This window comes from Castor canadensis, chromosome 14 (genome assembly GCF_047511655.1).
Source record: "Castor canadensis chromosome 14, mCasCan1.hap1v2, whole genome shotgun sequence".
NCBI lineage: Eukaryota > Metazoa > Chordata > Mammalia > Rodentia > Castoridae > Castor > Castor canadensis.
Genome location: NC_133399.1, coordinates 87172684 through 87199135, shown reverse-complemented (window position 1 = coordinate 87199135; position 26452 = coordinate 87172684). Strand labels below are relative to the sequence as shown.

General features: G+C 34.7%; 1 protein-coding gene across 13 annotated transcripts in view; it reads right to left on the bottom strand.

The window, feature by feature from the left end:
• The window catches only part of Glra3 (glycine receptor alpha 3), a 381512-nt gene that overhangs the window by 163147 nt on the left and 191913 nt on the right, over positions 1-26452 (bottom strand). For 2 of the 13 annotated variants that reach the window (XM_020155215.2, XM_020155214.2), the window contains exon 1: positions 3518-4019. The exons of the other annotated variants lie outside the window; for them this stretch is intronic. In XM_020155215.2, the coding sequence (XP_020010804.1) occupies positions 3518-3588 (71 nt within the window). In that variant the 5' untranslated portion in view covers positions 3589-4019. Of the gene's footprint in view, positions 1-3517; positions 4020-26452 lie in introns of those variants that run through there. 13 annotated transcript variants of the gene reach the window in all.

The window sequence follows — 26452 nt, the reverse complement described above, 5'->3', positions numbered from 1 at the left end:
TTATTAATATAGGAACTAAAAGCCATAAAAGAATTGATTAATAAAACTACGATATTTGAGCAAAATGTGAAAACTTTAAAACTTCATGTCTTAGAAATTCATATTATATATACATATATATATATATACATATATAAATATACATATATATATATACAACTTTTTCACTTATGTTTGGTCAAAGAATTATCTTTTTTTAAATTTGCCTTTAAAAATGTCCTATGCCTGACATATTCTGATAACTACAAACTTTATTACAGTTGTAAGTACTTTTGTTCTGCTGATTTTGCTTGATTTTACTAAGCTCATTTACTAAAGAGTAGAAATTATGCCAACATGAAAGAAATAAAATATCTATGGACTTGTATTAGTAGTAAAAAAAAATACTAGAAATTTGTATAATAACATTGCACTAATCGAGTTCCATACTAGTAAACAACAGGAACACAAACATTGCAGACAGAAATACAAATAGGTGCAACTGTGGAAATCTGGCTGAAACTACTAAAATTAAACATATTGATATGAACATATCCATGCCATTCCTATAATAACAGCAATCTCTTTCCTAGAGAGAGTCTTTGACAACATGCTTAGTTCCAAAGGCACACATAAGAAATCACCACAAAAGATGTTAACAGCTATTCACAGTGCACCACACAAGCTGCGACTTGAAAAACATCCAAATATCCATTGAACAGGCCAGTGCACATCTTAACTGTAATGTATTCTTACAGTGGACTACCGTATGTGATGAGAATGAGTAAATTCCTGCTATATGCAACAATATGGCCAATTCATGTGAACTTCATGCTCAGAAAAATAAAGCAGACACTAGTAGGTATTTATATAAAGTTCAAAAGCAAGAAAAAGCATATTTGTTGTTTACCCAGAGAGCAATTACCTTTGGGGTAAGATAATACCTGTGAAAGGATATGGTGGTGGGAGAGAGCAGGGTGAATGCCCCTGGAATATTGACATTTCTGCTTTTTGATCTGTGATATCTTCACCTGGGTGTATTCCCTTTGTGAAAACTTTGCCTAAATGGAAACTTATTTCTGTACTTTTAAAATATGCATATTATATGTCAATAAAAATTTTAAAATCTTTAAAACCTATGAAAAATGTGTGCATTAGTAAATTATTTAATTACCAGTGTTGGTGGTTTTGGTTACTATTCTTGCTTCCATATTACCCTGGAACAAGTTTAAATTACAGTTAAATAAGAAGAATAACTTCTGGTGTTCTATATCAGTAATGTGACTATAGTTAACCAAATGCAGTATATATTTCAAAATCACTAGGAGAGATAATTTTGAATGAATATTTATCAAAAATGATAATATTTAAGGCAATGGGTATGTCAGATATGATGACTTGATCATTATACAATGTGTACATTTGTCAAAACATTATACTGTACCCAGTAAATATGAGCAATCATTGCGTGACAACTGAAAAATAAACTTTAAGATAAAAATTAAATTTAAAAACAAATAAATAGGAATAATTAATACTGAATAGTTCTCTATTTTTCCTTTAGTTGTAACCCTTTTTCTTAAAACATAACAAGTAGACTTTATGAGCAAAGAATTGTTTCCATAAAGATAATTAATTTACAAATCATTTCCAGTAGAGGGATCTTCTCTTTCTTTAGTATGTAAGTCCTCTTTCAAGAACCATTACTGAAAGTAAAAATATTTAAGTTGTTATATCTGATTAAAGTCTTCATAGAACGATGACTTTATCATTCTAAACCAACTCTAAGATCTGGAAAATCTTATTTTATTAATGAAAGGAAGAAAATTAGATAAAGAATATAAGTATCACATAAACTTCTATAATTGGGTATGTCTTTTTCATAGGATTACATGTTTGGATTATTCATAAAAAGCATTTCTATTATCATTTAATCTAAAATCACTTAACATTAATGAAGATAAATTGTTATAATTATGATCATATTGTGAATTTTAATAAAATTAGTCACAAATCAGAGGATCTAGTGATGAAGATTAGGTACCTAGGAATATATTATGATAGATCATGGTGAATTGACATTACATAAATTTGACCTCATCTACAAAAACATCTTTTTACTGACCTGAAGTATCTATTAAGTAAACTAATTAGATTTCTTGGAAAGAACGCATAGTATTGCCTATGATACTAAACATCAAAGAAGAAATAAATTATAGTCAAACTAACCAATTTCTATTATAAATGAACTTCGTACTCTTTTCATAAATGTAAAAGCTTCACATACTTTGTTTTGCTCACTGCATATAAGATTTCTGGAAATGGTAAAGTTACAAAAATTGACTAAATCATATTAAAATTACTTTACTGAAAATAATTTAAGTCATTTGAATCAATGGGTTAAGCCATTAATTTATTTTAAAAATCAATAATTTAATAAACATGATAACCTTCTCAACTGGTTCCTATTATCTATAAGCATATTAAGATAATATGACTTTCTGTAAGGTAGTCTATGAGATGAATTATGTTTTCTTAAGGGAGCCCAAAAATTAAAATTGACATATTAACACAGAAAAGAAAATTTACATACTTCAAATAGAAATCAGTATACACATAACTGACTTAGTTACTATAATTATCTAACTTTGACTCTCTTGAAGAACTAGTCAGCTATAAAATGGAAATCATCCATTAATTATATGGTAATAGTCAAAGAAAATTCTATTGGTAGCTCAAAAATTTATCTGAGCAGTATCTTATTTTTTATGGAATGTTTGATTGAGAATAGGGGTTAAATTAATCTGATCTTTTCCCTATTCTCTTTACATTAATTAGAAAGAAAAATAAAGAAAGCCTATTTTAATATGATTAGAACATAATGGCATATTTTAGAACAATTGTATAATATACCTGTTATAATGCCTTTTAAAAAAGAATCTTTGACAAAGAACATATCTAATAACTTATTTATGATTTTGCTTCCATGAGATACTATGATATTAAAGTAGGTCTTTACAAAACAGTACCTGAAAGCCTTTATGTTTTGTTCATTTGACTTAATCTCTGGACCTATCAATGTTCAGCTTCTGTGATGATTAGATTCTTAAGTCCCATATTTTTGCATTTAAGTTAGTAATGTCTCATTTCCAGTTACCAAATTTTTTGTAGCTTTAAAAACCAAAGTAACTCCTAGAATATACAATTCACTTTAAAAATGAAAACTCTAAGAGCAATTTGTGAGAAATAAATTTTAGGCTTTGGAAATGAGTTTTTATACAGTAATCTCAGCTGCCAATGACATCAAATGCCAGTTACTTAAATACAGCAATGAAAATAACGGGAAATTACCTATTTTTCAGAGGTCTCACTAGACTGCTACACAATAGTTTTAGATAGAAAAAAACACAATTTAAAGGACAGTTTCAGTCAGCTTTAGAGAGAATTGCAAATTTCTTAGCTCCATCAATAACAAGTGGTTGCACCCCAGTGCACCAGTTCAATGAGTTGTCCAACTGTTAAATACAAGTAGACTGACCTGAGTAGCAGCGCTGCTTCCCAGAAGTAAAATCCAGAAACTAATGTCCGAAAGTGTCTCACGTGGGCCATGGTACGGAGAGGTATTCACGATCCTGAAAATCGTCTTATCCAAGTCACGGGGAATCGGAGACAGAAGTGAAAACGTGTGATCCACCCCGCGCGCTGCTGTGGTTGCAGACGCTTGGGAAGCTTCAGCACCACAGACAGCTCCCCGCAGCAAGGGGACCTCCCTCCGCTGAGCAGGCGGGAGAATGACGCAGCCCACGCGTGCAAGGGATGTTCACAGGGAAGGAAGGAGGGAGAGGCGATGTCTGAAGTGCCTAGGTTCTGAGCAACAGTTCCTAGACGCTCTGGCGGCAAAGACAGAATAAAGGATCGTCTTTCCTCGGATCACACCCAGGCCTGGAGGAAGGTCAGCGGCGACAGCCAGCGCAGGTTGCTCCTGCACCTGGTCCCAACGCCGCCGGCCCCCGGGAATCTTGCGCGCACCTTTGGGGGAAACCCGGGCAGCGAGGCAAAGGGGGCGGGGCGGGGCCAGAGGACCCTGCCTTGCCCGCCAATCACGACCGCACAGCAGCACAGAGTGACAGGCCACTTACAACGGTAGGAGGTGCTTATCTTTTAACACTCCTCCCCCTCCCCCCCCGTCAAAAAATAAGGCAGCCTGGAACTGGTGCAGAGCTCAAACAGCAACTGGAGGGAGTTGGGGGAAAGAAGCCTCAGAGCTGAGAACTGGGAGAGTCAGTGGCTTTGAGGATTAGGTTAGCACTAAGCGGAAAGGACCTTCCCTTCCAGGAAAAGACACGACTTAGTTGAAAGGTCTGTTCGGATGTGACCCTGTCTCCTAGACCTTACACGGAATTAATTGCAAGAGTCAACAGTAAACCCAGACCCTTGAAAGGGGTCGGGAGAGCTAAGAGAACTTGCTGCATGATCACAGGCAGAGCCCAAGAACCAGCTGCTTCTCCAACCCCTCACAGGCCAGTCAAAGTGATTGACTGCTCTAAGGGAGTTTCCTTCAGTAATAGTAAGGATTCTAGAAAGATGAAGGTGGGAAATCGGGGAGGTGGCTGCTGGATATAGTAATTTGTAATTTTTTTTCTTACCATTTAACATATCTTCATAGTAAGTTTAAGTGGGAAGGACAACTAGCTCGTTCTCATACAGTATCATTTAGTACAGCCTTTCTTTCACCATTTCAGATCTCTCTCTCTCTCTCTTTCTCTCTCTCTCTCTCTCTCTCTCTCTCTCTCTCTCTCTCCTCCTTCTCCTCCTTCTCCTCCTCTACCTCTTCTTCCTCTCCCGCTCTCCCTCTCCTCTCTTTCTTCTCTTCCTTTATTCCTCCTATTCACTTACACTGGATCTTTAGAAGCTATTCCATAGCTGTTGGACTATACTTATAAAAAATCAGGATATGAATTTTGAAAAATATATAATTAACAAATTTGATCTAATTGAGTAGTTATATATTACATTCCTAAATATTGTAATGAACATTATTTTTAAACTTGAATTGTACATCTATAAAAACTGAACACATTGTAGGCTATAAACAAAGTTCAACTAATTTAAAGAAGTGCTATAATCTCAGAGGATTCATTAATAACTGAAACTGAATAATGCTAAAAACAGAAGGGCTGGGCATGTGGCTCAAATGATAAAGCACTTGCCTAGCAGGCACAAGGCCCCAAGTTCAAACCCCAGTACTGCCAAAAAAAGTGTGTGTGGAGGAGAAACTATATAGTGCAAATCAGAAAATATTTACAGTTTAAGGGCAATGAGAATATTATTAACTAAATGGAGCTAGAGCTGCATTAAATAATTTTAAAACAAAAGCTAAAAATCAATGACATAAACATATAATTTAAGGTGTTAGAATAAACAACTTAATAAATCTTATAACTACAAGAAGAAGGATATGAACAAGAACTTAAATAATTAACAAGGTGAAAAACAAAGATAAAATAGGTAATCATGAAGGGTAGAAGCTTTTCAATAGATTTTATTTATTTTATTCTTTTATTCATATATGCATACATTGTTTGGGCCATAGATTTTAAATGTAACAAATTTCTAGCAATGATGAGCAACAACAACAAAAAAAATCAGAGAGAAGCAACAGATAAAGAGTACCTATTATCAAGAGTAATATTATAGTTAGCCAGAATGTTTACTAAAAATATCAGGAAGAAAAATGTCTGACAAGACAAATGTAATATTTTATAAAAGTGAATTTTAAAATATGAAATAGTTTATTCATATAGTTAAAGATTGTCAACCTTGCTTATAATTAAAGAATGCAAATTAAATCATGAGGCACAACTTCAGAGCTAAGAGACTGGCAAAAGTTGAGTAGCTTACTTGGTTGGTGAGGTTGCTCTTGGTGTAATGTTCTAAGTTTTTCCTCCTGAGAGACCTGAAACCCTGGTTACCTCATCCTTTCTTAGTCATATTTAGTGTATTCAGCAATTTATTACTGAATGAAATAGAATGAAATCACTATGAGACAATGCACTGGATCCTCAAAATTTCTAAAGAATTGTAGGAAATTATATTATGTAACAGAAATCTAAGCTCCTCATTTTGATCAAGATCGACTGCCCTGGCTACAGAAGTGACTTCTTTCTTTGCTGAATCACTGACATGATGAAGACTTGATAATTGGCCACATGACTGGGAACAGTACAATGGAACCTTCACTGCATCCCTGCCAGACACGATCTGCCTTGAAACCAGGACCTGTAATCTGGCAAGACCAAAGGATCTAAAGTTGTGAGCAAAAATTCTCTGAATCGCTGAGAGTGAAGAAGAAAATGGCTAATCCTAATTTTACTCCTATATTCTTAAGCTTACATATCCTCAGCATTGGTAACTGCATTTGTTTGCTTGGGCTGACATAACAAAACACCACAGACTAGGCACTTAAACAGCTATAATTTATTTTCTCACTTTTGGAGATGGGAAGCCTAAGATCAAGGTGTCCATAGGTTTTTTGTTATTGTTTTGGCAATACTGGTGTTTGAACTGAGGGCTTTGAGATTGCAAGGCAGTAGCTCTACCACTTGGACAATGCCTGCAGCCCCTTTTTGGGGGGGGATATTTTGGAGACAGGGTCTTGCTTTTTGCCCAGGTCAACTGGGATCATGATCCTCCTATTTTGGCTTCCTGCCATAGCTGGGACAACAGACATGTTGTACCACACTCATTTTTTTTACATTGAAACTGGGTCTTGCAAACAATTTGACCCTGGCTGGCCAGAGCCCCAATCCTCTGGATCTCAGCCACCCATGTAACTTGGAATGACAGGTGCATAACACTTTGCCCAGCTATTGGTAGAGACAGGGTCTCATGAACATTTTGTCTTGAACAGCAAGCAGCAGTCTTCCAAATCTTAGCCTCTCAAAAAGCTAGGATTATAGATGTGAGCCACTGGTGCCTGGCTGGGTTTGGTCAGCTTTTTAAGATGCTTATTTGTTTCTCAGCTGATAGCAGCCTTCGTAGAATGTGTGCAATTCTACAGCTGCTTGTGATAAGGTTCTCTTCATCCTCTATCTCACCAGGTCCTGTTCTGTAGTCCTTTGGGTTATAGTGTTTATAATTATTCCATCTACTTCCATTATTTTGTGATAGAGTTTGCCTGCTTTTATAATATAGGGCTATGACCAAAGGATCTAGAGTTTAATTGATATATTTAGTAAAATATTCAGACTAGACAGTTGAACCTGAATATGGCTGTTATAGGATGAACTGTATCTCCCTAAAGGAGATATGTTTTAGTGCTGGCATCCAGTGTCTCAGAAAGTGACCTCACTTGATAGGGTCTTTATAGAGGTAATCAAATTAACATGTAAGCTATAACCCAACAGGGTTGATATCCTTATGAAAAGAGGAAATTTGGACACAGTGATAGTCAAGCATACAGGGAAGGTGGCCATTTATAAGCCAAGCAAAGAGACTTGGAATAGATAGTTCCCTCACAGTCCTCAGGAGGAACCAGCCCAGCCATACCTTAATTTTAGACATTTAGCATCCAAAGCTGAGGCAATATATTTCCTACGCCATCCACTGTGCAATACTTTGATAAAGCAGCCTAGAAAACAAATACACATAGTTTTCTACACCTTTTGACTAAATTCCTGATCACCTGCAGTTTCCAAATCAAATAAATTGTCCTTGAAATCAATCAACATCTGGAAATAGGAAAATAACCTTTCAAATTCTTGGAAAAACACACCTCAAACACATCCTTAAATTCTTAGAGGGAAATTTAATATTAGCGCTAGAGAGAAGCTGGACTCGATCCTCTGTCCCTGAGGTTGAGATTGTGCCTAAAGATGTGGGAACAGGAAGACTTTGTACTGCCCCTCAGCAGAGAACTGGCAGCATCCCTGCCTCTATACCACTAGCTCGGTGTTGCAGAAACTAACCAGGCTGCCTCCACTTGTTTAGTCCTACATCAGATCTAAGGGCTAATAAAGAAAACAACAAACAGCCAGAGAGAGGAAGATCAGTCAGTACAAATGGAGCTCATGCCAGCCAAATAGATGTGCTGTTGGAGACAGGAAGTCATTTGAACAATAACAAGAACTCTTAAGGAAATTCAAGTGCACCCCAATTGCACGTGCCTTCTGAAATAAAAATGACATGATTTTCCAATTAAATACTTCAGTAGGTAAGCTAAAGGACAGTTTAATAATTAAATTTTGAATTCATTTGCTAATAGAGAAGATTTACTGGAAGAAATGTCTCATAGCACAGAGGTAAAAGTTATGATAGAAAAACAACCAACCAACCAGATACTTGGATAGTAAATGAAATAAAAAGACCATACAAAATTAGGACTTACATAAGACAAAAATGACAGAAACTTAAGAGTAGTAAATAAACAAATGTATGAGGTGATAGTTTAATGAGCTGAAGAAACAACAAAAAAATTAGATTCATTAATCTCACTAAGTTTTAGGAAGTTTTGAAGTGAAAATAAAGCTAGTCAAACCCTGTTATAATTAACAAGTTTAAAAATAAGAGAAAAGCTACTGTAAGTTTTCTGTAGTCTAATGAAAAATCTAAAAAAAAAGGCAAAAAGAAACTAGCAATTTATCAAAGGAAGAAAATATTCTACAAACAAGTGGGGCTTATAGTGAGAAAAACTCTGAATGTGAGAGAGACTCTGAATATAAAGAAATATGCCAACATAATCAATTATCAACAAATTTTAGAAAGAACGCCTATGATCACTTACAGAGTTTGACAAGCACTTGAGAAAATTTTTAACTTCCACGTAAAACAAATATGTATGTAAAATATTTGAATGCAAAAATATTGTCAAAAATGCTGCATAGACTATTATGCTAAAATTAAGACTATAAACTATTTCAATGAGATGTTTAGATTAAACCATTATTATTTCTACAGTGCCTTGACTATTCTAGTGAATATAGTAAGGCATCTAATATAATAAAATGACTCAACCGAGAAGAAGGGAAAGTAATAAAAAAATCTCCTAGAAATAAAATGTTTAGTATAGTCAATGAACATAAAATATTTATTTGTACATGGATAACACACACAAATAGAAAGTACAAAATGCACTTAATTCCTCTATGATATATCTAATCTTATGATTGCATTTATGCACTTTTTATGGGATTGGGGTTTGAACTCAGGGCTTCATGTCTGCCAAGCAGGCATTCTATCACTTGAGCCACACCTCCAGTCCATTTTGCTCTGGTAATTTTGGAGATGCAGGTCTCGCAAACTATTTGTCTGAGCTGACCTCACACCCCAATTCTCCTGATCTAAGCCTTCCAAGTAGCAAGGGTTATAGGTGTGAGCCACCAGCACCTGGCTACATTTATGCTTTTTTATAAAATGACATGTGGTATGTATGTACGTAAAGAAAAGAAATGGTACGTTTTTCAATAATTACTGGAGTTAGGAAATCTTATTGCCCAGTATGTGTGAAGTGATCTTGAGGAACTGTAATCGAATTAAAAGTTTTTCAGACCAATTTTCTTATCAGGTATTAACTAAAAGATTTCTAATTTTCTTCAAATTATGTAGAAGTGTGGAAGTTAGATGTTCAAATTGGTGTTTGCAACATGAAGATTTCTGTCAGAGTTTTCCCTCGTGTTCACTGGTTATTGAAAGTTCAATGCTTCTGTTACATAACTACAGACAGTATGAACCTTGTGACTAGTAAACAAAATATGGTATTTTATTTACTTTGTGGCTGCTACCAGAGATTTTTCATTAATAATGAGGCTTAGGCCTCATTGTATGTGTGCTTAAGAAAATTACAAAGATAGCTTTATTTTTAAAAAATCTTACTAATTCCTAGAAAGTATTCTTTTCATCCTTGAGGTTAATAAATACATTATATACCCTTTTCTAAATTTGAATTTGCCTCAAAATATGACTCATTTTTCCTTTATTATATTATTTTTAAAATACTGGTAACCTTATTTGAAGATGCTATAAAAATTATCTTAAATTTGTTCATGCTGCACAATTCCTTTCAAATTAATTTTTCTATTACCTGAAGTTCATAGTTTGCATTAGAATTTATTCTTGTTTTTTGTACATTCTATGGGTGGGGACAAGTGTAAAGTGGCATGTACCCATGATTCTAGTATTATTCAGAGTAGTTTCACAGTCTTAAAAAGTGCACTGCCTCCATGCTCTGTCCGTTCAGACTTTGCTTCCTCCAGTCCCTGACAACCACTGATCATTTTACATTTCCCATAGTTTGCCTTTCCAGAATGCCATATTGTTGAAATACAATATATAGCCTTTTTAGATTGTTTTCTTTCTCTTACTTATATACATTTACTTTTCCTACATGTGTTTTCATAGCTTGAAAATAATTTAAAATTAAATAATATTCCACTATCTAGATAATCCACAATTATTAATTCACTTACTGAAGTTCATCTTGGTTATTGCTAAATTGTAAAATTTGTGAACAGAGCTTCTATAAACATCTTTGTGTAGATTTTTGTGTAAACATAAGTTTTTAGTTCTTTTGGATAATTATAATGAAGCATGATTACTAGATTATTTGACAAGAATATGTTTTGCTTCTTAAAGAAATCCATTTTGTTTCATAAAGAAACTGTCAAATTACCTTCCAAAGTGACTATTCCATTTTTCATCCCCATCAACTAAGACTGAGGGTTCTTGTTGTGCCACACCCTGCCAGCATTTGGTATTGTCAGTGTTCTGGATTTGGGCTATTCTTGTAGGTATGTAATGCCATCTCAGTGTGGTCTCAATTCTAAATTGATATTTTCCTGATGACAGATGACATGAAGCATCTTTTCATGTACTTACTTGCCTTTTGTATATCTTCTTTGCTGAAGTGCACATTGAGGATTTCATTTGATTTTTAAATTGGGTTGTTTATTTTCCATTGCTGAGTTTTGAGAGTTTTTTATACAGTTTGATACTTGTCTATACTTTACCAGATATGTATTTTGTGAATAATTTATCTAGTTTATGACTTGCTTTAGTTTCTTCATGATGTCTTTCATAAAACAGAAATCTTCAGTTTTAATGAACTTGAACCTATGAAATATTCCATATGTTTTCCATTTGATGTTGTGTTTAAAGGTACCACTAGACCTGATTTCTACCACATATTATCTTCTAGGATTTTTATAGTTTTACATTTCACATGTATGTCTATGACCTATTTTAGTTACATTTTGTGAAATTTGTAAGGTCTGTGTCTAGTTTCATTTTTTTTCATATGGATGTCCCTTTGTTCCAAGACTATATTAGCAAAGATTCTCAGAGAGACAGAACCAATAGGATATAGATAAATAGATAGATAAAATACAGGCAAGAGGGAATTTATTAGGGAATTTGATCCATGCAATTTTAGAGGCTAAGAAGTCCCATAGCATTCTGTATACCTGAGATCCTGGATTCTAGTACCATGGCTTAGTCCTACTGTGAAGGTCTCAGAACCAAGGAATCCAGTGCCATAACTCTCAGACTGAGACTAAAGACCTGAGAGCCTTGGGGGGAAGTGCAGCACTGGGTTAAGTCCTCTAATCCAAAGGCCAAAGAATCTAAAGCTCTGATGTATGAGCAGTAGAAGAAAATATTTCAGTTCCAGAAAAGAGAAGCAAAATTGCATTTTTTTGTTTTCTTCATGCCTACAGTTACTTGTAGAATGTTTGCCTACATTAAGGATGGATCATCCCCACTCAGTCCACCAAAGTCAATCTTCTTTAGAAATATCCTCACAGATACTCCAAAATAATGTTTTGCTCATTCTCTAGGTATTCGTAATCTAGTCAAGTTGACACCTAAAATAATCATTGCAAGCACTATTTGTTAGAAAGACTGTATTTCTATACTGTGTTTCTTTTGCTTATAGTTGACTATGTGGGCCCATTTCTGGGGTTGCTAGTCCATTGACCATTTTGCCAATACCACACTTAATTACTGAGGTTATATTGTAAGGTTTGTTTTGGGTAACTTTGACTTTGTTTCTCTCCTTCAATATTGTGTTGGCTATTATGGGTCCTTTGCTTTTCTGTATAAAATTCAAAATCATTTTATCAATATACATGAGATAACTTGTTGAGATTTGAATGGGATCATGTTTAATCCATATACCCAGTTGGAACAAATTAATATCTTGACAACATTGAATGTTTCTACCCATGAATATGGAATATGTCTCTATTTATTTAGTTTTTCAATTCCTTTGTCAGTTTTGTAATGTTCTTCACATAGGTCTTGTCTGTATCTTTTAGACTTATACCTAGATATTTAACTTTTGGGTATTGCAAAGGTAAATGATAATGTGTTTTTAGTTTCATATTCCTCTTGTTCACTGTTGGTATATAGGAAAATGATGAATCTTTGTATATTAGCCTTGTGCCCTAACCCTAATCATTTATTAGCTTCAGAACATTTTTGTTGATTATTTCAGATTTTCTACATAGACAATCTTGTCCTTTGTAAAGAAAGAAAGTTTTATCTCTTCTTTCCCAGCTTACAAATTTATGACTTCTTTGTCTTTTCTTGTTGCAAATAGACATCCAATATGATGTTAGAAACAATGGAGGTTAAAAGGGACATCCTTAAATTGCTCCTAATTTTAAGGGGAAAGCTTAAAATTTTTTACTATTACGTACTAAAGTATGTTGTTTGTTGTGGGCTATTTGTAGATTTTTTATGTTGATTTGAGAATGTCCCTCTCTATTTCTGGTTTACTGGGAGTGAGAGTTTTTATTGTGAATGGATGTTAGGTTTTGTGAAATATATGGCCATGTGATATTTTATCTTTAGCCTGTTGATATGATTATATTGATTATGAGGATTTTTAAATCTATGTTTATGAGAAATATTAGTATGTAGCTTTCTTTTCACATCTTTGACTATGTTGCTGTTAGAACTATGCTGGCCTCATCAAATATAGCAAAAAAAAAAAAATACCCTCTACTTCTATCTTCTGGAAGAGTTTGTATAATGGCTTCTTTAAATGTTTGGTAGAGTTCCCCAGGGAATCTGGTGCTTTCTGATTAAGAAAGTTAATTATCGACTCAATTTCTTTAATAATTTCATTTATTAATTTATTTAGCTTATCTAAATAAAGTGTGCACTTTATTTATTTACTTTATTTACTATATCTTTTACTTTATTTACTATATCTTTTAACAAATTTACTATATCTTTTACTTTATTTACTATATCTTTTAACAAATTGACTCATCTATGTCATCTAATTTGTGGGCATAGAGTTATTTGCAATATTTCTTTATTATCTTTTTAATGACCATAGGATCTGTAGTGATGCCCCTTATTTCATTTCTGATATTAGTGTTTTATATTTCATTCTCTTCTTTTCTTAGTTACCTTTTCTATAGAAGATTATGTACTTTATTGATTAGGCTTCTGTTTCATTGATTTTCTTTACTGATTTCCTCATTTTAATATCATTAATTTCCATTCTAATTTTATTACCTCTTTTCTTCTGCTTACTTTGGATTTATCTGCTCTTTTTTTAATTTTATGAGCTAGGACCTTAGATTATTGATTTTACATATTTCTTTTTCTAGTATGTATATTCAATGCTATAAATTTCATTCTATCCACTAACTTTATACATTTCACAAATTTTGATACATTTTTATTTTAATTTAGTTAAAATATTTAAAATTTTTCTCCAGAGAGTTCTTGTCTGATATAGATGTTATTTCAAAATTCGTTTTTTTATCTACAAGTATTTGGGGATTTTCTAACTAAGTTTCTATAATTGCTTTCTTCTTCAATTCCATTGTGATCCAAGAGCAAAAGTACATGTTTTTTATCTTGTAAAATTTATTATGGTGGTATATTTTATGGTCCAGAATGTGATCTATATTGGTGAATGTTGCATGTGAACTTAAAAAAAGAAGCATATTCTGCAGTTGAGTAAAACAGTCAATAGATGTCAACTGAATATAGTTGATTTTTAGTGTTGTTAAGTTCAGCTAGTCCTCACTGATTTTCCTCCTGCTAGATCTGTCCATTTCTGGTGGAGAAGTATGAAAATCACCACCTTTAACAGTGAATTTTTTTATTTATACCTGAAATTCTATCAGCTTTTCTCTCAGATATTTTGATGCTCTTTTTTGAGATTTATACATATGGATGGTTGTTATGTTTTCTTGGAGAACTTACTACTTTATCATCATGTAATGATCTTCATTATTGATGATAAATTTACTTCCTCTGAAGTAAGTCTGCTGTGTCTGAAATCAGTATAGCTTCTCCCACTTTCTTTTGATTGGTGTTAGCATGGTATATCTTCCTACATATATTTTCATCTAATACACATGTGTCTTTATATTTTAAAAGGATCTTTGTGAGCAACATATAATGGGTCTTATTTTTTCCTTTAGCTATATTTTAAAATTGAGTGCCTAGCACTCATCACGTTCTACTGAGTTTAGCACCACACTCAATATTTGCAATTAATGTCATTACACAGAAACATTTTGGTTTTCAGTCTGTACTTTAGTAGAGTTTATATAGTGAACTTTGGTAAAGTCCTTTATACATATGATTAATTTCTCCACACCACACATTTGATGGTTTGGCAATATTAAAAAAAAACTTCAAAGACTAATCAATAAATTAAATATACCAAACAGAACCCACACAACTCCCCTGTCTCCAAAGCTATCAGTTGTTGGGTTGTATTTATATTGAAGCATAATGTTTTAAAAATAGCTCTGGTTCTCCAGGCATCCACCCCACCCTAGGTAAACAGCAACAGTAATCAATTTTTTACTCTACTCCAAAATGATTTATTCAGTGTTCTTAACTTTTTAAAATTTAAAGTGGGAAAGTGTTTATGAGCTTTTTAAAAAGCATGTTCTTCTGTAATAAGATTGACATACAAAGCAATCAATAAAAGCATTTGACAAGCCATCAAGTTACCAAGGCTCTGGCTATTGTTTCAAGTTCAGCTCTCTATCTCAATATCTTATATTTATAGTACTGCTAAGGTATTTATGATGCTGAAAATTGGACTCAAGGTTTCTAGGTCTATTTGTGAATGTGAAAGATATATCTTTTGAACCTGCTTCCTCTCAAATGATTAATTCATAATTATATACAATAGAATGCATTATTGCTTCCATTTTTAAACAAATTGTTACCACTCAGATCAATTAATAATAAAAATAATAAAAGTTTTCATTTTGCCTTCACTTATTTCTTCTCCATTATGCTTTCAATTTTAATGTTGATCTGTATTTCTGGTCTATGTCATTTTTTTATTACAACATTCCTTGCAAGGAAAGTCCATGATATTTCCTCTTTTATTTATCTAATAAACTATTTTCCTTCAAATTTGAAGGTCAATTTCTCAGGTCATGAAAATTCTAGATGAATGAGTTTTTTCTTTCAACACTTTATTATGTTTCATTTCATTCTCACTTGCACTATTTCTGAAAAGTTAGATGTAATACCTGTTTTGCTCTTCTTTAGGTAAGCTGGGTTTTTTCTGGATATTTTATCTTGATATGCTGAACTTTATATATCATATGCCTGGGTATAATTTTTTGGCCTTTATTCTGTTTGGTGTCCTCTTAGATCCCTACATCTGTGGTTTAGTGTCTGACCTGATTTGGAGAAAGTCTGGGTCAGTATTGTTTCAAATGTTTCTTTAATTCCTTTCTTCTTCTGACTACACGTTTTCTAGTGTTTCAACAATTCTTAGATATTTTGCCTTTGTTCATTATTTTTATCTTTCCTTATCAATTTTGGTGGCTTCTATTAAGAAATTGTCAATCTCAGAGATTGTTTTCACAGCTGTGTGCAGTCTACTTGTAGGCACATTAAAACTTTTCATTTCTATTACTGGTTTTGATGTGTAGCAATTTTTGCTTTTTCTTATGATTTCTATCATTTCATTTACTTTACTCACTTATTTTTGCACAGTCTATTTTATCTATTAGAGCCCTATCAAGTTGATGAGTTATTTTAAGTTCCCAGTGTGATCATTCCAACACCTCTCACATACCTGAGTCTCATTTTAATGTCTGCTCTGTCTCTTAAAACTATTTTTACTTTATTATATCACATGTAATTAATTTTCTTGATAGATAGACATGATGTACAAGCTAAAAATAATGTCTCTAAACAAGGAAATGGTTTATGGTGCTACGATTAACACTAAAGTCTTTTAGTGTTCTTGTGCTCAGCACTGTGAACTTGTCAAGGCCTTCTCTGGTTTTCACTCCTTACGTGGAACAGAATGACTACAGAAATGTGAAATTAGGTATTTCCATTTCTCCTCCTGATGTCCAGCTGGAGTTGGGTATTTTTCATCACTCAGGTCAATTAGTGTGTTACTCTGTTTTCCTTCACTGTGATAAAATACCTAGGAAAATCTACTTAAAGGAATAAAGATTCATTTAGGATCATGGTTTCAGTCTATAGACACTTGATTCCATTTTTTCTAGGCCATGGTAAAGCAGAGCATCATGGAGGGAAGCCTGTGATGAAACAAAACTTCTAGTCTAATGAAAGAGAGAGAGAGAGAGAAGAGAGAGAGAAAGATAAGAGGGAGGGAAGAGAGAGAGGGAGGGAGGAAGGGGGAAGAAGAAGGAAGAGGAGGAAGAGGAGGAGGAGGAAGAGGAACAAGAGGAGGAGAAAAAGGAGGAGGAGGAGGTAGAGGAGGAGGAGAAGGCAGTAAAAGAGAAGAGAAGAGAAGGGGGAGAGGGGAAGAAGAAAAAGGAGAATAAAATACCAGAGACAAAATAGAGCCCCCAAGAAACCATTCCCTTTAACCAGGTCCCACCTCTTAAATTTCTGTTACTTTCAGTGGCCCATAAACTAATCGATAAATTAATCCATTGGAGAGGTCAGAGCCCTCATTATGCAATCACTTCCCAAAAGTACTACCTTTGAATTTTGCTGCACTGAGGACCAAGTCTTAGACAAATTAGGGGGCATTTCAAATCCAATCTGCAACAGTTAAGCACTGACAAAATTCCAGTAGGTTAAGATGTTTCTCCTGGGGTCACGCTTTTTAAGAAAAATAGAATGCTCTGGCATGTGAAAAATGGATTGTTTCCCCTCTCCCTGCCAGGAACATGAGTGGGTCTTTCTCTAATATTCACTGTGAAAACTTAATGGAGCTCCAGGAGTGAAAAACTCATGAAAGCAGATGATCTTCAAATGACTGAGTTCTCACACAGCTTTTAATTCTCAGAGGTATATACACTTAGCCTCCAACGAGTTTTCAATTACATTTTAGGTTTTCCAACCCTGACACTGGTTCCAATGGCAATTTCTCTGCTGCAGTCTGTCTTCCTTTCTATACCTGGATATCTATCCAATCTTGAGTTGTATATTCACCTGTTTGTTAATTCAAGTTAGGGTGCAGTGATTTGCACTATGGCCTCACTTTTATTATGATCTCACTGTTACGGTTCTAAGAAGAGTTGTTGCTGCTCAATTTGTTCAGTTTTTTTTACTTCTCATGACAGAGTGGGGATTTCCCTAAGCCTTTTATATGCTTGACTAGAATCTGGAAGCTGCTTATTGTTCTATTATAAATTATTTTAAATCCCTAACCTAAAACTATATTTTTGGTTTCTTTGTAGCTTTGAGTAATTTCATTTTTATTTTTACTGATTTCCTTTTTGTCTTTTAAATTCCTACATATTTTATTCTATATAGGTAAATTTAGTTCAACCTAAATGATATTCATTTGTAGGATTTAGGCATGTTTAAGGCATTTCCAGAAGACAGCAAGGTCTATGTAGGTGTACAAATGAATACTAAGAAAAAATTATTCTAAAGCAGTATCAAGTGATTAAAAATTAAATGATAAATTAATGTCATTTCAGCTCCTCAAAATTCTTATCTCTCTAGCCAAAAATATTCACATTTGCTCCCTCTGGTACCTAATGTTCAACCCTTTCCATGGCTAGCTCTTCTTGTCCTTCATGTCTTAGCTTAAATACTCTCCAGAGATGGCTTTTCTGACCATCCTGTGTAAAGCAATCACCATACCTGTTACTTTCTATCACTGTTCACTTTCATTTACTGATTTTCTATGCCACATTTAAGCTTCATGAGCTAAGTACTCTGTCACTAGCAAAATACTCCTTTGCCTTTTTATTGATATTTCTCAATTGTCTAGAATAATACTTATCACAGGACATGTGCTCAGATGAAATTTGAATTCAAATAGTGAAAAGGATACAAATAAGCATCTGAGAAGAGGAAATTTTCTGAATATAATATAATATAGCATTTATAACTAATAATACTTGAATCTCCTGTATCACAGGATATGAGAGAGAGAGAGAGAGAGACAGAGAGAGAGAGAGAATATTGAAATTTTGGAAATATAGATGACATTTGTACTGATTGATGGAGACAAGCCTGGTACTTTGGCAGCATTCCTGGCTTAGTCTGTAGGGTCCTCAACATTGGTAGTCAACAAAAATTAATACAGACATTAGCATCAAGGTCAGCCTCAGGGACAGACAGGCAACTGCACATGTAGTTATGTCTCTAGTGTGCACAGGTAGCATAGTTGACATTTCCGGGAACTGATAACTGGAATATTCAGTAAGGAAAAGAAGAAAGAAACAGTGATTAAAAAAATCATGTAGTAACCATTGGAAACAAGTAACTTTTAGGGGTATCAGGTATGACACTTACAGGGACCTCTCAAAATCGTCTTTTAAGAAATCAAAGAAGGCTGAATTTCTTGAAGAATAAATAGTAAAATGTAGTTCTTAATAAATGTTTTTAATCCTTTATTGCCATGTTGTTGAGGCCTAACAAACATAAGGTGTCATTCTACAAATTAGTCTTACTTATTTTCCCCTTTGAGAGAGAAACCATGAGACAAAAACAAAAACAAAAAAAAAGATGCACCCGCAACCTTATGTTCTTGTAAAACTGTCTACAAAAATAAGATTTACTATATATAGAAAATAAGAATAATACTTTTAAAACTAAAAAGAAGAATTTATAAATGAATCTCTTTTATTTTAAAAGGTCTCATAGATTATTTAAGCACTTACTCTAGAATTGTAAGAAATAAATGCCTGTTTGTTAAATCAGCTAGTCAGTCTGTGGTATTCTGTTAGAGCGACCTGAGCAATGCTCTTCCTATCTTCTTCCAGTACTGTGCATGGATACATCTTTATCTAGATACCTAGATTAGAACTGACACTGAACAGTTTAAATCAACTGATGCCTTATGCTTTATGCCCCAGGATGTTTTTTTAAAAAAAACCCTAAAAATCTGTACTTTTTGGGATTATTTTAAGACATATTCACTTAGATGATATGTCTCAGAATGAAGCATCATAAATTTAACATATACTAGAAGAGATGTAAAAATGAGAGCCACTGGGTTAAATTTTTACATACCATATCTCATGTTAATCTATCAAGAACCCATGAATGATTGGCTAATATTATCCCCATAATGTAGAAGAGGAAACTGAGACTAAGAAAGATTGTATAACCTTTGTGGGACAAATAGCTATAGGACAAGCATACTTACTATACAGAATAATATATATATATTTCCTTTAAAGTAGAAAGCAGGACTGTGAGTCTGCTTTTATCAAAGATTCTATTCTCTAAGCTGTAAAATCTCTAATATATTGAAATCGCTGTGCTTTAGCTATCATCTCGCCTTCACATTGCCCAGAAAAACTACACTTGGGGTACTGAATCGAGTAAAACCACTGATATTCCAACAGTACTTGAAGGTTTGCGCTATTAATGTGGGATGCTAATGGAGATATGAGCTTTTGGAAGAGGAAGAAATCAGGCCCCATGATCTGGGATCAGTGATATAATAGTACTTCCTGTAATGTGATAGCAAATCCTGATACTCAGACGTTAGATTGTGAGGAGGGAATAATAGACAACAGTCCTGTCTGCTAATGAAAACTTAGAGAGAACTAAGATGGAAACTGTTATGGTTTGGTTATGAAGTAACTATCCCTCCCCAAAAAAGGTTCATGTGTTTTTAAGGTTTGGTCCCCAACTGGTGGGTCAAATCATTGAAAGGGGATTAGATTATGATTGCTGTGACCTAATCAGTGGATTAATCCACTAATGGATTCATACTGATGGTATTATTGGGAGGTGTAAGAAACTTTTGGAGGTGGAGCCTAGTTGAAGGAAGTAGGTCACTAGAGGTATGTTCTTGGGGGCTGTGTCTTGTCTGTGGTCCTTTTCTCTTGTTTCTGCTTCCTTATTGCCATTAGGTGAGCAGCCGCTGCCCCATGTTCCCACTTCCTTGCCTCAGGCCCAAAGCAATGGACCCAGTCAACCTTACTCTGAAATCTCTCAAGCCAAAATAAGCCTTTCTTCCTTTTAAGTTGTTAGTACTAGGAATTCTTTCACAGTGACAAAAATCTGATTAATATAGAAACAAACAAATGTTGTCTTTAGACACTCTTACTCTTATTGTGGCAAATAGAGGAAGTAGAATTAATTAGGATGATGGAACAGCAAATGTCAAAATTACATCTGAAAGGGAATATAGTTGTGACTACTGAGCCACAGTTGTTAACCTGAAAACAGGAGTAGACTCCTTGTCAAGTTTCTTAACAGTGGTCTGTGTGAGCCAAAATGGTGGATATAGTAGCTTCCTTTAAGTTTGATAAAAATTTGTCTTTCTCGGACCTGAACTTTTTAGGCAAAAGTTCTGGGTGTAAGAAAAGAATGATTTGGGGGAGGGGGGATGGAGGTATAGTTACTAGAAAAAGATTTAAAGTGGTAGCGGAAAGACCATGGGGTGGCTTTTCATAATCCCCCACCTCTTTGTGTACATGGTGCTGGAAAATTTAGAAAAATTGTCACCCAATGTTTGTGGAACCCAGAACTTATGAGAGACTTATTGTTTAGCTAAGAAGGAAGCACCATCTTCCTTCACTTATGGTAAAATACATGAGAGACAGATGAATCAAAAATAACACAAAAATGAGGTTAAAAGGAATCAGTACTTGAACAATGCTATGGTTTGGATATAAATCATCCCCCTAAAATGTTCATGTGCTGAAGACTTGGTTGCCAGCAGATGAACTTTTGCAAAGTGAACAAATCATGAGGGCTCTGGCCTCATCAATGATTAGTCCTCATTAATGGATTACAAATCCATTCATGGAGTCTAATTAGAGGAAACTGGTCACTTATAACAGGCTCTTTGAAGCGTTATCTTGTGTTCAGAACCTTCCCATTTCTCTCTGCTTCTTGGCCACTATGAGGTAAGAAACCTCTACTGCCCATGGCTGCCATCACCAAAAAAAAGGACCTTGCCTCAAGCCCAGGGTAAGAGCCAGACAGACATGAAACGCGCAAGCTTTTTCCTTCAAGTTGTTTATGTCAGGTGTATCACAGTGATACAAATTGACTTACATAATCAACTTGGAAATTCTTACCATAGTAAGATGACAAAAGATGGGGATAAGGCTGTAGCTCAGTGGTAGAGCATTTGCCTAACATGTGCCAGGCCCTGGGTTATCCCCAACATTGAAAGAAATGAAAAAAAGAAAAAAAAATGTTAAGATTCAGACATCACTTCTGAAATCTTAGCATAGAGAATAAGCCAAAACTCTGGCAATGTTAATTTTTAATTAAATTTCAGGTTGAAAAAAAATACCTAGAGCATTCATTAGCACAAAGGTCCTTTGACTACTTTAAAGGTGTGCCTCACAGATACTTTTATTTAAACTAAAGAGCCTCTAGAATTCTTAAGGGTATTGACCCTTACCATCTTAGGAGGCAGCTAAGAGAGAGAAATTAATTTGGAAGCACCTTTTCAGGTAGATTTTGTTAAATGGAATAAACCTTACTGAAATCCATGGATGATCGACAGAAGTCAGAAGTTTTGATAAACTTATTTCTAAAAAAAAACCCTATTGATCATTGGACTAAAAGGGAAAGAGACTGTGCAAAATGAAATAAAGTTGTCAGATCTCCAGAATTCTATACTCACCTGTAAAACATATGCTACCTTCCATGAAAAAAGAGAACCCAAAGGGTGAAGCTTAACCCCACAGAGTTTGAAAAGTAATTCAAAAAAATGCAAAACATTTGCCCAGATGTATTTCAGATCTGTTGAACAAGTGACCCTTCTGTGCCTGCCTCCTTCATGGGACTATCTAGCTACTACCTATGTTGGTCTCACCATTATATATTGGTATTCTGGGATTTAAAGCTTTTTTCTTCAGTTTCTCATGTCTACATATTGTGCTCTAGGAACTTACTTAACAGTTACAACCAGGAGTCTCATCTGTACCTGGACCTGGTTTAGATCAGGAGGTTTGTAGCTTTGGGAATTATACTAAAATATATGAGACCCTTAAGAATCTGGGGAGACAAGATGTGTATTTGTATGAAGAAGGGGCATGAATTTTTGAGGACCAGAGTGTATACTATGGTGGAAAGATCACAGGGAGGCTCTCCATGTGTCCTTCTTCCTAGTGAATATCCCTTATATAATCTGCTTTTGTTGATAATGAGAAGGACCATAACTTCCTTGAAATCAATATAATTCAGCAAAGGTGATATGTCAATGCAGTGATTATATTATGATATTAACATTGCAGCTGTCTCAATGTAGGTATTCTGTCTGTGTTGTTGGTATTAAGACAAGATGCTACATAGTAAGAAACAGTGGGTTCAAGAACTATGGATGGCTTCTAGTTCCTGAGTATGCAACTAATGCTCAGACGTGTAACCACAAAGAAATTAATTCTGCTAACAACTTGAGGTGAATTATAAACAGATTTTTTCCAGGTAAGCCCCTCATGAATCTATAACCCTGGCTAAAACCTAGATTAAAGCCTGATGAAACCCTGAGCAGAGGACACAGTTAAGCTATGCCAAAACTCCTGGCCTATAGTAATGGTAAAATAATAAATGGAAGTTATTTAAAACTTTTAAATCTATTGTACCATATAGAAACCCCGTGCAGGGGCAGTAGGAGGCAAGCAGCCTCAGCCCCTCTGAAGGAACACCTCAGAACCTAGGATGTCAGAGAAAGGAATGATACTGATATTTTTTCAAGCATATTTTTCATGAAGAAAAATGTGCCTTGCCCCATGCTTGCAATCACAAACTGCTCTAGGAATCTCAAACTTCATTGACTGTTAGGTCTACAATTCCTTCCCAATTGGCTCCAAACACAATTTGATCATGAGTCTCATTGATATCGTGGTTGCTTCTATTGAAATAGCAGGAATGACTCTAGTCCCTGCACTTTTCACTCAAAACAACTACAATTACTTCTGAAGATCATTCCAACACCCATGGCCATAGTTATAACTTAGTCATTCCACGAGACAGATAATTTCATATGGCTAGTGATGTGGACAACAGGATAGATTAGACTGACTGCTCTTAGGTAGTCCTTCCATGTCGATTACTACACTCTATTAATCAAAATGAATAATAGACATGGGGATATACATCTGTGATAGAGTGTTCTGCCATGAGCAAGATTCTGGGCTAAAACTCCAGCTCTGCGAAAAACAAACAAACAAACACAAAATGAATAGGAAATCCTACAGTTGACAGGCATGTTGGAAAGCCATGTTGAAGGCCCTGTCAATCGAGGACCAACAAAAGACATAGACCTCACCTGGAAGAGAATATAAAATGGTTATAAAGAATGCTTTCATTTTAGGGTCACCATTTGTGCCCTCCAAAAATTAATTTGCCTCCCATCCAGGCAAAAGTTTAATAGTACTTTAATTGTGGTTTTTAGGACATAGCAAAGTGTTTTGGAAACATCACCCATTTTTCATGTAGCCATAAGGCAACTGCAGAGATCTCTCCCAATTGCATCTACTCTTATTTACTGAGGGGAAATTTTTGAAAGTGTAGATGACATGTTTCTTAGGCACATCTTGCAGTTTTCCCACTGTGGGAGTCATCTAATTAAAAAGGATGGTATATAATATGCATCCAAGTTGAGCTGAAGTCATAAGTGATACCATCAGAGACTTGGAAGTCATTTAGAGCAAACTCAAATCACTAGCCAAGATTGCTTTAGGCTTTATCCTTAAGGGCCTGGGTCTATGTAATTGAAAATGTATCCTGCTGTACTAATTCCATGAACCAATTTCAATGCGGAAACTTGTAAAAGTCATCTGGCTTTCTAAAGTAGACCTTATTGGTTTGCAAGTTTCTTTGTGCTGGTACCTTGAGAGACATGGTTGGGGTTAATATCTCAGGTTGACCATATATACTTGTTTGAAATACTGTTGTTAGTATCCTTAAGGCAAGATTATTCAGAGTAGCTGAGTTTCTGGTTTGCCAGAAACCAAAACAATGTTAATAGGAGGGATGGATATTTTGGGAGCGCTCCACAGGGATCTCTCATGTCCTCATGTCTTATAATCAGAGGAACTGACTAATACTTACTCTGGAATATCTTTTCAGGCATGAGTGTATACAGTATCTCCAGTGTCTCTGTCAGGAGCAAATAATATACATGGTTTCTGCTCAGATGAGGTACCCTCAGGCAAAGCTAGGCATGTTTCCTGTTCATTAGTAAAAATTCACATCACCTAAGCTCAGAGTTTCTGTCTAGTTTAACACAACCCACTGAATGTGCAAGTATTACCTGGCACTGTTGATGTTGGCATATGGGAACAAGAACTCAGATCCACACATACTGGATGACACGTTTACAACATGATTTACTGAATATTTTAAACCTACGGTTAAGTCCTACTTCTCAGAAATAAAGATTCCTTTTTAAATGCTACTGTTCATTGACAATGCACCTGGTCACCCAAGATCTTAAGATTAAGCTCAATAAGATTAAGATTAATTAATTAATTAATAAGATTAGGGTTTTCATAATATCCATTCTGCACTCTACGGTTTAAGGAAAAATTTTGACTTTCAAGTCTTATGATTTAAGAAGCTTGCTTCATTATCACAGCTACTGTATATAGTGATTCCTCCAATGGATCTAGACAAAGTAAATTGAAAGCCTTCTGGAAAGGTTTCTCCATTTTAGATAGCATTAAGAACATTTGTGACTCACGGGAGTATGTTAAAATATAAACATTAGCAGGAGCTTAGAAGAAATTTATTCAAACCCTCATGGATAATTTGAGGAGTTGAAGACTTCAGTGGTTTCTTGAGGTGGAATCCACTCCTGATGAAGATTCTGAAAGCACTGTCAGAATAACAAAGTATTTAGACTATTACACAAGGTAGTTGATAAGAGACTGACTCCCAAAAGTTCTACTGTCAGGAACATTTTATCCAATAGCTTTACATGCTACAGAGAAAATCTTTCATAAAAGGAAGGGTCAATCAGTGAGACAAACCTCCTTGTTGCCTCATTTTAAGAAATTTCCACTGCCACCCCAACTTTCAGCCAATACCACCTTAATGAATCAGCATCCATCAACATCAAGTCAAGATCTCCACCAGCGAAAGGACTATAACTTGCTAATGGATCTGATATCATTAGCATTTTTTTAGCAATAAACACTTTTAAATTAAGATATCTCCATTGTAGTTTTAGATATAATTTTATACTTAATAGACTACAATACAGTGTAAGCATAACCTTTCTATGTACTTGGAAAACAAAAATTCATGTGATTTACTTTATTACCATAGTTTGGAAACATACCCACAATTTCTCTAGAATGTGCCTGTTCTTTACAAAGACTACCTTCCCCTATCCCCAAACCACTTTTGTCTCCTTGAGGGAGCTGTTGATACAGTTGAATACACATTTCCCTACTATGTGAATGTGTAATCTGTCTCTTGCCCACCCCTCTTACCCAAACTTTCTCACCAATCACTGCTCACTCATGTCAGCGGTCTGTCCGTTCTTGAACATGCCAAGGTCTTTCTGATCTTAAGAACTTTTTTATTTCTTTTGTTTTTCATAGAAACTCAATTTCAGTTTTTGCACTGCTAATTTTCTCTAAATTTTCTTGACATGTTCTTAATTGTTACTTCCTTGAGGAACCTGATTCCTTTCTTATTATTACTATTATTGCTGCCTCTGCTCTGGGCCTTTCTTCATTCCAGCTCTGCTCTGTCCTCCAAGATGCTGTTGCAATAAGTAAATTGAGATTATTTTAATTAATTGCTAAAATCTACTACAATTAATTCTTTCATGACTCCCTGTGAGGCTTGCAATAAAATTTACACTACTTAGCAAGGCATTCAATGTTCTTTGTGATAAGATAGCCTTCACTATTTTTCTAAATTCATTTTCTTGGATACATTCCTTCTTAAAACTTTATGTTCCAGTGATTCTAGAATGTTTCTGTTTCTTGGAACTTACTATATCTACAATTTCCATGCTTTGTATATTTTTTTCTTTGTTTGGAATGTCCACAGTCCTTCATCTTAGTTTCCTCTGTTGCTTGAGCACCTGATAAAGGCCTCCTGATCCTTC